The 12,537-nt window shown below is 36.7% G+C and overlaps 1 protein-coding gene across 1 annotated transcript; it reads right to left on the bottom strand.

Moving 5' to 3' along the window:
* Window positions 1-905: 905 nt before the first annotated feature.
* slc6a7 (solute carrier family 6 member 7) lies at window positions 906-11,345 on the bottom strand. The gene is made up of 15 exons (XM_043222122.1): window positions 10,774-11,345; window positions 9,502-9,724; window positions 7,621-7,752; window positions 7,284-7,432; window positions 7,126-7,169; window positions 6,144-6,282; window positions 5,493-5,627; window positions 5,293-5,396; window positions 5,082-5,206; window positions 4,838-4,950; window positions 3,689-3,826; window positions 3,382-3,481; window positions 2,418-2,536; window positions 1,927-2,100; window positions 906-1,645 (listed from the first exon to the last, which is right to left on the bottom strand). The coding sequence occupies exons 1-15, from the start codon at window positions 10,882-10,884 to the stop codon at window positions 1,478-1,480; spliced, it is 1,974 nt and encodes a 657-aa protein (XP_043078057.1). The 5' UTR covers window positions 10,885-11,345; the 3' UTR covers window positions 906-1,477.
* Between the last annotated feature and the right edge of the window lie 1,192 nt (window positions 11,346-12,537).

The raw sequence follows: 12,537 nt of genomic DNA, 5'->3' as shown, positions 1-12,537 counted from the left end.
ATACATATATATATATATATATATATATATATATATATATATATATATATATATATACACATACATATATATATATATATATATATATACATATATATACACATACACATATATATATATATATATACATATATATACACATACACATATATATATATATATACATATATATACACATACACATATACATATATATATATATATATATATATATATATATATATATATATATATACACATATATATATATATATATATATATATATATATATATATATATATATATATATATATATATATATATATATATATATAGAAAACTTAAGATTTAACCAAAACTATATTTAATAGTTCTCAGGACCAAAAATGTTTATAGGGTAACTTCCTCCACACTGCATTTTTTGGAAGACCTCTTTGCGTCATAGAGTTGTTGATAAATCTGTAACTACAGGAAGTAGCTATTCCATCACCGTTCACAGAAATCCACACCAACGCTGAGTGGATGTATAAACCAAATTTTTTCATTATTCATGCAGGCTAAGCCGAACACCATGAATACCAGAGCTTTTTTTTTTGCCAGTGCACTCGGTACACTTTTCTCCGGTGTATTTAACATCTCCTGAAGGTTTGTTTGCCTCAGCCGCTTTGGAGCAGAACATTAAATAGCTAGGCACGCGCAGAGAAACCATCTAAATCAAGATAACCTGATGAGTTAGTGTCTACAACAAAGCCCCAACAAGGTCAGGTTTACCATTGTTACCATAGAGCTCCGAATAAACAAACCCGTTTTAGCGCCTCTTCTGTCATAAGGAAGTTTGCTTTATTCGTAGTGTGCATGGCTTTTGTAGACCACTGAAATAAGCTGAATCTGCCCATGGCAAACAAACAGCTTCTGCTGAGAGCAATTCATGGAATCATTGCCATTTTATTTGCATTTTAAAAAGGTTACGTTTCTATGCGGCATATCTGAACATTCTAAAGAGACTTTAAAATAGCTATTTTACTACATTTTATTTTATTCACATGAATGGTTACCATTTCGAATAAGTTCTGTTTTGTTAAAAAATGTCTCCTAAAGGCATTGACCTGGCTCTTGTGAATGAAAAGCAGATCATGTGACTAGGTCTTTTCCCTTTTAAGCCTATACACTCTTTGATGAATAGACTTGTTGAACATGACATCATGGCCTGATGAATGGCATGAAACGGAATCCTTGGGACATCATGAATTCAACCAAAGAACCCAAATCTTTTGTGCTTCTTGGTCTTTTGCTTTGGCTTTAGGCCCCCGTGCTATGTCAAACGAGTAAAGCAGCATAAATAAAAAAAATAATAGATTGTATTAAATGTAATTTATACAATCATTTAAATGTTCGCTTCAGTCCAGCTGGACTGGTGAGGAGGAGTGCGCAGTCCTCACCAGTGCTTGTCCTTTTTAAGATGGTGTAGTTCTGACCTCCCAACACTTGGGGCAGGGTTTACGCCTCGCTGATGGCCTCCCAGTTCATGGCAGTGAAGTCTGCTTCAGTCAGGTTAACTGTGAAGGGTCCCTCCACTTGCTGAGGCTCCACGTGCTGCTCCTGAGAGGTCGTGTTTATGTTGTTAACGCGCCAGGAATTAAGGGGACGGATGGATTTCTTGAAACGCTGAACGTAAGAAATGTATGTCAGCATGAACATATCATCGGGCACACTGCATGTTTAATTCAGAAATATAAAAAAAAAATGTACATTACATTTAATATATAAAATAAAATATATATATTTGTTTTTTTTTTTTTTTTTTAGTTAATAAAAGTTGAATAGAACAGAATTTGAAATTAAAAATTGTAACCTCCTAAACCAGATTTTTGACATTATTATTATCTTTGAATTTTACTGATCTCAAATAAAGAAATGAAAAAATATGGTGATTAGAAGGGACTTACATCTTTAAGAGTGCCGGACTCTTTACTGACGGCCACTATGGCCCAGATGAGGATCTGCAGACAGCAGAAGGCTCCCATACATACACCCAACGCTTTGCCCCAAGTCGGGAACACATAGTTGCCATAGCGCAGAGACGTACGGTACATCTCGATGAAGATGTAGGTCAGGATGAACTATTAAAAAAAACAAAAAAAAAAAACAATCTCTTATCATACTGAGGTCTCATTCTCTGAATGGGACTATCACTGTCAGTGAGATACAGTGTCTCAGAAACTCAATTATTCATTACACCGGACAAAGGACAGACATGGTGTTTGATTCCACTCTGCAGTAAAGCCACATTTCTGACAGTACTGTGGTATGATTCTGCTCAATAAATATTTCCATAGAACACATACAGTTATGTAACGGTTCATCTTCAACAGTAACCTCACACATACTAAAACATGAGGGCGATTACAATAAAACGAACCAAAAACGGGACACCCACCGTTAGCAGGAAGGGGGTGAAAACCACCCAGCAGGCTTTGAAGTAAAACAGCAGTTTTGTGCACCAGGGAGGACAGCGACAGATCATGTCCACAATGTCCTGACAAAACTGGTTCACCCCTGCAATGCCATCAGCATATGAAAATATAATATAGATCACAGAGTGCTGTCACATCACATACAAAGAACTGCAGCTGACATAAAATGTGAAAGAGAAGCTGATATTTAGCAGACATTTTAACGTAACCAAACCCCTGAATGTCATATTACTATAAAAAAAAAAACACTGCAACTGATATGTACGCACTAAACTACTGTTTTTTATATACTGGGGTAAAAAAAAAAAAAGAAGTTTATCCAAAATGTACTTGCTCTCTGGCCTTTTTTAGATATACATAAGATTGTTTGTTTGCTTTATAAGAACATATTTAAACATTGCGTTACTTGCTTACCATGGGATCCTTTGCAGCGAATGGGTGCCGTCAAAATGTCCAAACGACTGACAAAAACATTACAATAATCCACAAAATGTGTGTTTTTAAAAACAAGTCCCTCATTAAACTTTAAAGCACTGAAAATACACAGACATTTATCACTTTACGGCATTACTTGATGAAGTGGAGTCGTGTGGATGTTTTAAATCAGCCGTTCGGACGCTCATTCTGACAGCACCCATTTACTGCAGAGGATCCGTTGGTGATGTCGTAAATGTCAAACTTAGTATGAACTATTTATTTTTTCATCCATATAAAATAAATAAATCATTATATATATAATATATATATATATATATATATATATATATATATATATATATATATATATATATATATATATATATAATCATTATAAGCAAAGCAGAATATCTCATAAAAGTGCCCCTAAAAAAACTTGAATATGTATTTTACATCAGAAGCCCCATCAATATGAGCCTATCACCCAGGAGGAAATGAAAGTAAGTGTACCATAAAAGAATGAGATGCCAATACACATGAAGAGAGTAATGATGATGAGGCCAAAGCTTGTGCTGAAAGAATCTATGAGCGTGAACCAGTATATCCCACCCTGTAATGGAAAAACACAAATAAAAGGTATACGTGTATGACAACAAAACCAGATGGTGTTAAAAGAATACTAACGGATAATATGAAGATGGACAAGATGATAAATTCTGATATTAAACAATACATACACATAACTAAACACTGTACACTTGTATTTATAAAAACGTCAACTACTAAATCCTATTATCAGTCAGTTTGTTGCACTTACATCGGTGATGAGCAGCAGGCCCATGAGATAAAAGGCGAAACAGAGCAGCGCCAGGAACAGCGTCTTGAGCTTCAGATTGGATCTGAGCTGAGGAAACTCATCCAGAACAGCTGTACAGATCCCCTCCATGTTACCAAACTGCAGGACGGAGAGAGAGAGAACTTCACAATAGCAAGAATTAAACAAAGGACTAGCCTGTCAGGAGCGTGCAAATATGTCATAAGTTTCCCTGACATCTGCATCAACAAAATTAAACAGATCCTCGGGTTTGCCGTTAGGGCAATACAAGCACTGCCGTGTGCCATCATCTGTTTGCTCTCACATTCATATTTATGCTTTTGGCAGACATTTTATTTTTTCCTAGTATATTCAAGCTATATTTTGCCAGTACGTGTGCATTCTGGGGATTGGATCGGTGGCCTTAATGATGGCAGTGCCATTCAAACCATATATGAAATATTTACAGGTAAAACTTCTTTCCTCTCTCTCTCTGTGTGTGTGTGTATCCCATAGCTATATATTTGGAGAATTTTACATTTCAGATTTCAGGTGATGACAGAGGAAACCCACTGTGTACTCATGAACACTTGCAGCTCAGTGGCGAGCTGTGCAGTAAGACAGGATGTTTATGTGTCACTTCACACATCTCTTGACAAATCTGTTCGCTGAGCACAGACGGTTTATACAATCATATATCTAATCTAAAAACACTGAAACCTCATCACTTGGATTCATGTTATACCCAATTACCATACATTTTGTTTAATTCATTTTCTTATAATATTTCCAGCCATTCTATTTAGACTTTTATTTTTATTTTTTAAGTAAATGGGCTTTTGTCTTTTGAATTCAACTCAAAATATTATAAATTCAAATGCTTTTTTTGTGTGTGTGCATACATGTAAAAAGCTATATTTAATACATTTCAAAGTTGTTGTTTTTTTTTTTTTTTTTAATCAATACTTTTGTTCAGAAAGATTGCTTTAAATGAATCAAAGTCATTTATTATGAAACATTTAGATTAACATTTTAAATTAAATATAAACTAAATGTTAATTTAAAAAAAATAAAATGTTTTATATTGTAATAATACAATGTCACTGTCACATGAAAACAACATCAAACTTGAGAAAACCTGGAGGGTCTTACCAGAGTATCCACTCCCAGCATAAAAAGCATGAGAAAAAACAGAATGGACCAAAACACTGATCCAGGGAGAAGAGCCAGGGCTTCTGGGTAGGCAACAAATGCCAGACCAGGACCTGATACGATCACAAAACTACACATTAAGCACTGGCTTTGGAACTGCAAGGGTGTGAAAACATTTTAATTGCTGAGCTATACGGGGTGTCAGAAGAGAGAGAAGTAACATGACAGGCTAAACAGGATGTACCTGAGTCTGCCACCTGACCCACAGGCACGCCCTTCCTCCAAGCCATATGACCCAAAATAGAGAAAATGGCAAAGCCTGCGAAAAAGCTGGTCCCACAGTTCCCTATGGTGATGATTATAGTATCTCTGTGGGATAAGAAATCATTCTGAGACTTTAAAATGCCATGTTTCAGAAGAAAAAAAAACTGCTTTCTCACAGTAAAAAGCCTCACCTGATGACATTATTGTCAAATTTATTGTAAGACGCCATTGACAGGAGACCACCGACTCCAATACCCAACGAATAAAAGATCTGCGACGCAGCATCATTCCAAACCTATTATGACAATATATCACAATACAATACAGAACTGAAAAGAATGGAAAAAACAGTAGCATTTAATTAAAAACGGTGTTGTTTAGGAAATGGTACCTGTGCATTGGCCAAATGGACCCAGTTTGGAGTGAGGTAGAAGGCGACGCCGTCTAAGGAGCCCTCAAGAGTGGCCCCTCTGATAATGAGGACCACCAGCACAAAATAAGGGAAGGTGGCGGTCACGTACACCACCTAACATCCGAGGAAGACAGGAAATGACTTTCTATGTGTAGAACATATTATAATATGTTCTTACTATTAACTAACTAGTAATTACAACGTTTACCTCAACCATTTTTCTGTTTATTATTGTTGATATGTTTACGATGCATGATACAACGCGACAATGCAACAAATGCCTCATTTGTAATTGCTTTTATTGTTTTTGTGTCATAGAACCAGAAGGCGGGGCTTAGAGAAGAAACAGTAACGTACAGTATGTGGAAAATAATGTGTTCTTTGAAACTGAAACCGCATAAACACATTGCATTACACCAAATACACAAATTAATGTTCTTTTTAGCAACATCACATGACACTTAAAAAAAAAAACCTAATAAAAAATAAAATTACTTCCAGAATATCTTTAAAAATTGTAATCTCAATTACACTAAAGTTAGTGGTCTTATTTTTCTTTTGGGAAAGAGGCCGACTGGCTGTTCCGTGGATCTCCGCAAGGCTTTCAGTTGTGTCTGGGTGAGGTCTTACCTTGCCAGAGCTGCGAATGCCCTTGAGCATGCAAAGGAAAATGACGACCCAGGCAGCCAGCAAACACAGAGCTAGAGGCCAACGCACTGGACCAGGATCATGCAGCCCTTCACTGTGCACTACACCCAGAACCTTTTCACTGAACACACAAACAAAGAACTGCATCATCGGCTGCGTCGCATGTTACCAGTCTTTCAGCTGTGCTTTTGTGCTACATTTACATTAATCCTACCACTGATGACTAAAATAGGTTTTTCAGGCCTGTATGTGTCAGTAACAGCAGTACTTTGGACTTGAACGCATGTTTGCTGTGTTATTTTTAGATTCAAGGATGTGAACAAACATGAAACATTTTAACGAAGGCGAGCATGACAGCGAACTAAGAATATTTTACATTATTTATTCATCAACATATTTTAATGTGAGCTTTTCTGTGTTTTTCAAAGAATGTTCAATGAGGCTGCATTTATTTGATTCAAAAGTCTAATATTTTGAAAGTATATTTTAAAATCTATTATTATAGCCAGTCTTCAGTGTCATCTTTCTAATATGCGGATCTGGTCCTCAACATACATTCGTTATTATTATTAAAGTTGAAAATAACTTTGTGGAAATCATGGTCATACTTCTGACATCATTTAGTAATCATAAATAAAGCTATTAATTTGAATAAAAGTATACATTTTCTTCATCAAATTTAAACCTTATTGCAAAATTTTGCCCAAATTTCTGTAAAAAGCTCAGAAAACTTGTTTACAAAATTTCACAAAAAATGGATTACAAATCAATTCAGATCTTTACATCTACTTTAAATCAGTGATAACATTAAAATGTAAATGGTAAAATGCTTTAATACACTGTTTTAGTGTAATTATTCATAAATACATTTAGTCTAATTGTTTTTATTTAAAAAAAGAAAGAAAGGAAATACAGACTAGTTTAGTAAATTTGTAAAATGAAACAAAAAAAAGAGAATTCTTACTTCCAGAATACCTCAGAGGGACTTTGGGTGATGTTAGTTTTGTTCTGTGGAGAAAACAGAGATTGTTCTGAATAGGAAAAACATATTTGTTTCATTTGGATAACGTAGATGATGATCAACATTCGATGTTAACCTTCTAGCACACAAGTAAGACTCACTCGACAAAAGGGAATGTTCTGAAGGGCGTCACATGACCAAGGAAGAGGGCTCTGGAAAGAACTGCCCAGGTAGTAGAACGTCCAAGCGATAATGACGTTATAATAGAGACACACAAGAATGGACACACACAGCATCCCTATGCCAATCCCTGCAACGAGACCAGAACAACAAAATCATCTCCATTCGTTTAGCCATGCATTTAATTACTAATTAAACGGAAGCACCAAAGTGGAGCTACAACTCTGAATATAACTCAATACACAATTTACATAACCACAGTCATATTCTCAAACTATGATTAGGCTGCTGAACTGATGAACATGTGTAGTGCTATACCTTTGAGGAGGGGACAGCACTTCCAGACGGTGATGGGACCCGCGGCCCCATACTGGCCCAGGCTGAGCTCCATGAGGAAGAGCGGCATTCCCGTGAAGAAGAGCATGATGAAGTACGGGATGAGAAACACGCCTGCAACGAGTCAAGGTTTATGATATTATAAACGTTATATTTTCCATTTCAATTGGTGTCGTTACTATACACCGTCAAACTTGTAACCACTTCTACAGTAAATACAAGATTCCAATACAAGATACACCTGCAGAAGAATCACAACTCAGCAAGTTGGATCATGTGCATTAACCACTTAGCCACAACTTCAAATTATGTCATTTGTGCCAATGACTCAACACTCCTAAATCACAGGCACTTGTCAATTTTTCCCTCTTCAGGATTTTATATTATACAAGTCTACTAAAACCATGCAAAACATTTAATAAACAGAACTGAAACAGTGTGTGCGCGTGCATATTCCGATGTGTAATATGTTTGAGAAATGGAAACAATTTCAGTGTTCACTAACGCAACGCATTAAATTCATCATTTTTGATGAAGAATTGTAACATGAAATCTTGTTCAAATCCAGCTCAAGGACATTATAGTACTTCTCTACATCACCCTCCCACAACCCACGATCTGGTCTTTTCATTTGTATTACTAACCATCTTTACATTGCAAATTTCTTCCCTTTTGAGGCCTTCTTGGTTTAGGCAAATTTGTTTCGGAGGTTTAAAGAGGAATGTGCCCCCCTCCCTACTACAGGGAAAGGTTTTTGGTTTTGGTTGGTTGGACAGTAGGATAGATTTCAGCTTTGAGTAACCCAACATCCCAGTTTAGCAATAAAAGACCCATTTACACAGAAAGCTCATAAAATCTCTTAGGATTTATTTTGTGGGAAATCAAGGTGAAGTATTTCAGATAGATTTTTTGTATTAAAAGAAATAGTTCTGTCACATTAGTGAAACTTTTCTTTTTCGATCAACGTAGCCATTTTGCAACACCAACTTAAATGATTACTCCACCCCAAAATTACAATTTTGATCACTGTACCCCATGTTGTTCCATCACACTATTTTGGATGAAAACCGGAAGGCTTGTGACTGTCCCATTGACTGCCAAACAATTACCTATCCAAGGAAATCTTCATAATTTTTTGCGCTACAATGGTTCCAAAGTTCTTTAAAAAGACAGAGGACGATAGGAGAACTGACATTATCCAACTTAGAAAAAATAAATAAATAAAATTATATATAGCCTATATTATTTAAACATGTCTTAAGAGTACAAAAGCATGCAATTAAAATGCCCTTATAATTTCAGCAATTAAATAAACTAAATATCCATGTATGGGTTTTTGTTCTATATTCATTGCACAAACGATGTACTTTTCTGAATATGCATGAATGAATCTGTTTTTGAAAAAATGGAGTGATCCAGTGAAGATGGCTAGTATGCACATTGGGACGCAGACACTTCTTTAGTTTCTTATTGAATCAGCCGTTTTGAACGAATGGCTTTATTTGAATGATTGAACAGATCATTTATTAAAACAGGGACTTTTATTACTGGCAGTTTTGTTGCCATTTATTTATTTATCCATGCCCGACCTAAACCAGCCAGAAATACAATCAGCAAAATATTTTTATTTATCAATATTGCCCATAACTCCTTAATTTCAGGCAAAAAAACATGTTACAAATAATATTTTAATACGCCATTTTGTATATGAACTAAAAACCTTATTAAAAAATTTTTACAAATTTTGCAATCAGTGTGTAAAATTAGCCACAGGACCCTGATAACCTAATTTTTTACAATTCAACCACTGTTTGCAACTCATAGCATATTCTTCTTGTTCATTTTTACTGTACTGTCACTCACCTCCTCCGTTTCGGTAGCAGAGGTATGGGAACCTCCAGACATTTCCCAGGCCCACACAGTAGCCAATACAGGACAGCAGGAATTCATATTTGCCGCCCCACTGCTCTCTGGGAGGCTGAGCAGAAGGAGCTGGTGTAGAGGATGGAGGCTGGTGCTCGGCTCGAGTCTGGGACACAGGGCTGGAGACATCAGAAGACGCGATCCCGTTCTGCTGTCCTGGACTCTGTCGAGAAGAATATTAGCTTAAAGCTTATGATCACTGATCAAATACAAACACGTAACAGATCAACAGTACACCTCTTCGTCATCCAGTAATTAAGTCAGAAGATATAAATCTGGGGCTGTCAGCAGGCTTTGGGTATCACCCTGGCAACTGCCGAGCCACTCCCTAGTAACTATTTAGAGCACCCTATCAACAGTACAGCAACAACAAGAAACCAAAAGGTTGTAGAGACATAAGGATTGGATCTTTTGATACACATTGCAGAAACCACACTGACTATTATGTATGTTTTATGCTGTATACAGCTGGTCATGAAAGCTAGCTTTTGAAACTACTTTAAAATCTTCACCATGGCTTTCTCAGACAAGCCAGCATCAAAGTTTGCCTAGGGCTTTTTAAATCTAATTTACATTACTTCTCTTCTTGGCTGTATGCAATATAAAAAATGTAGCCCACTGTAATTTACTATGTAGTGCAGATTGAGGAAGTAATGGTCAGTTTGGTGTCTGTATAAGGGAAGTGACTTGATTGAATTTAAGGAACATGGATGACACGCAACTGAACACGGCTGTCGCTGACATTAAGCATTTTTCATAATTATTATTGTTCTTATTATTTGTTTTTTCTCTACTGTTTGATTCTGACAAAATAAGTTGGTCCTAAAGGTATAGTTCGTCCAACAATTAACAAGAGTCACCATCAACTGTCATTGTATGGAAACAAGGTTCAATAAAGGGTGGCTTTAAGTTGTGTGTGTGGGGGGGGTTTTGGAGCCAAATAGAAGTGATTAAATAAATGTCAGAATTTCAATTTGTTGATGAAGTATTCTTTAACACACATTTGACAATACCTTTTAAAAACGCGCACAAAAGAGTGAAACCGTGGTTAAACGCAGCCATGGAGGAATGAGGACAGGCGGGTTGAGTTACCTCGACAAACCAGCAAGCCAACGCTGTTCAAACGAGTCCAAGTTTCTTACAAAACTCCAAATAATATCAAACCATAAACGTTTCTGGCTTAAAATAAGCATCGTTGTGTATTTGACGTACCTCTCTCGTAGCAGTCACACCGTTTCCAGGTGCCGTTTTCGTCTCCTCACTCTGCATCTCCCCAGCGCTTTTCTTCAGATGCTCGCTACATTGTTCGCTTAATGGTTTCATCGAAACTCCTGGTCGACTTTAAGGACAGGCTGTAAAGTTTTAGAGTCCTTACATAGATGGCGTTAGAATAAAACGGCGTAACCTCGAATAAAAAGCGCAGGTGGACTGCGACGATCCATGTTGTTGGTTGGGGGAGGGAGAACAGTCGGTGAAGGGTGTATTCCGCACACAGTGCTCTCACCTTCCTGCAGGTAAACCCGTAATGCTCCTCCTAATGGCACTGCTGGTCATTCCCTTCCTCCATCATTTTAATATTTATCACTACGTATTTAGGTTTCGGTCTGTCTCTGTCTTTCTTTGAGTCCCGTTTCTGCACGCCGGTTTAGGCTAACGTGACATCAAACGTTAAAAAGCTTTATTTCAGCCTAGCAAAAAAAAAAACTTCGTCTGTTTTCAAACATCTCGCTGTGCGAAGCGAATTGGTCTCATTGCAACAGGAAGCCACTTCACCATGTTCACTAAAACAGCAGGAAACCGCATAGTGTGCTGGCTCGGTATGACACAAACTCGATTTGCGAGTCAACGACAAACGCAGAAATGCAATTGTCAATGAATGTGAATAGTTTTATCCAGTTAATATTCAAATAAAATATTATGAAATAGCCTACATTTAAATACTAAAAGGCTGTAACGCTCAATGGAATTAACAAATAAAAAATAATAATAATAAAATTAACGATTTTCTATTTCTACATTTTCAAATACATGAGAAATAATGTAAACATTTTCTTTATTTTCTTAATAATAATATTCATTATTATTATTATTATTATTATTAGAAGTAGTAGTAGTAGTATTTTGGGTTGGTAGTAGAAGGTTTGGGTTCCTTAAAATGCTCAAAAGCTGTTGAAAATTAGCACCTTGGCATCTCTGGCTATGAGGGTCGGGCAGAGGCTGTCGAGATGAGCTCCACAGCGCCCCCTGGAATGCGGTGGTCACCATACACACTTTTGATTTTCATTTCACAATTCTTTTTTTTTCTCAGAAATGATATAAACTCGCAAACGCGAGCTGTCAAGGCAGAATTGCGAGATATAAAGTCGCGAACATATCAGTCTTTTTCTGCTCAAATTTCAGTCTCAATTGCAAGTTTAAAGCTCACATTCTGAGGATTTAAAAAAATGACGCGTGACTTTATATCACACAACTGTGAGTTATAAAGTCAGGATTCCAAGACATAAAAGTGCAATTCTGAGGGGCAAAAAAAGCGGCGGAAGTGGGCTTACTTGCACACATCCCTGCATGTAGCACTTAGTATACAAGCTGCATTTACGCCATGTTGAAATTACCCTAATTCTGAGATAGCAACACTTGATGTTCTACTTGGAGCTACCCAAGTCCTCAGACTCAAGGGAAGCGCCAATGCTGTATTCCAGTTGTGCTTGAAATCGTAAAATGTTGGAATGGCTTGAAATTACATCATTCCCAGCTCTGACTTCCAAGGTGAATGGAATGCAGCAATAGGCCTCATCAAGCCGAACAACTTTTGTACTGCATGAGCTTTTGAGCTCCACCCAAAAAGAAATCGGCTATTCAGGGTTTTGTGAAATGCTCAAACCTGTAAAACCTGAAATTGATATACTCATTTAATGTGTGCACCTCATTCAACGTGATCTCAAGACACTGAGGATGCTAAATTGCGTGATTTTTGAT

The sequence above is a fragment of the Puntigrus tetrazona genome, chromosome 21, assembly GCF_018831695.1.
Source record: "Puntigrus tetrazona isolate hp1 chromosome 21, ASM1883169v1, whole genome shotgun sequence".
Lineage (NCBI taxonomy): Eukaryota > Metazoa > Chordata > Actinopteri > Cypriniformes > Cyprinidae > Puntigrus > Puntigrus tetrazona.
Note: the sequence above shows the minus strand (reverse complement) of the source record. Positions and strands in the feature narration are given on the sequence as shown.

What these genes read in the sequence shown, in the direction of transcription:
- slc6a7 (XM_043222122.1), bottom strand. Translation starts at nt 10,884, where the DNA reads ATGAAACCATTAAGCGAACAATGTAGCGAGCATCTGAAGAAAAGCGCT. An exon ending in GTGCTGTCCCCTCCTCAAAG is followed by an intron (nt 7,433 to 7,620) that starts GTATAGCACTAC and finishes GTCTCGTTGCAG; the next exon opens with GGATTGGCATAGGGATGCTG. An exon ending in CCCTCTGAGGTATTCTGGAA is followed by an intron (nt 6,283 to 7,125) that starts GTAAGAATTCTC and finishes TTGTGTGTTCAG; the next exon opens with TGAAAAGGTTCTGGGTGTAG.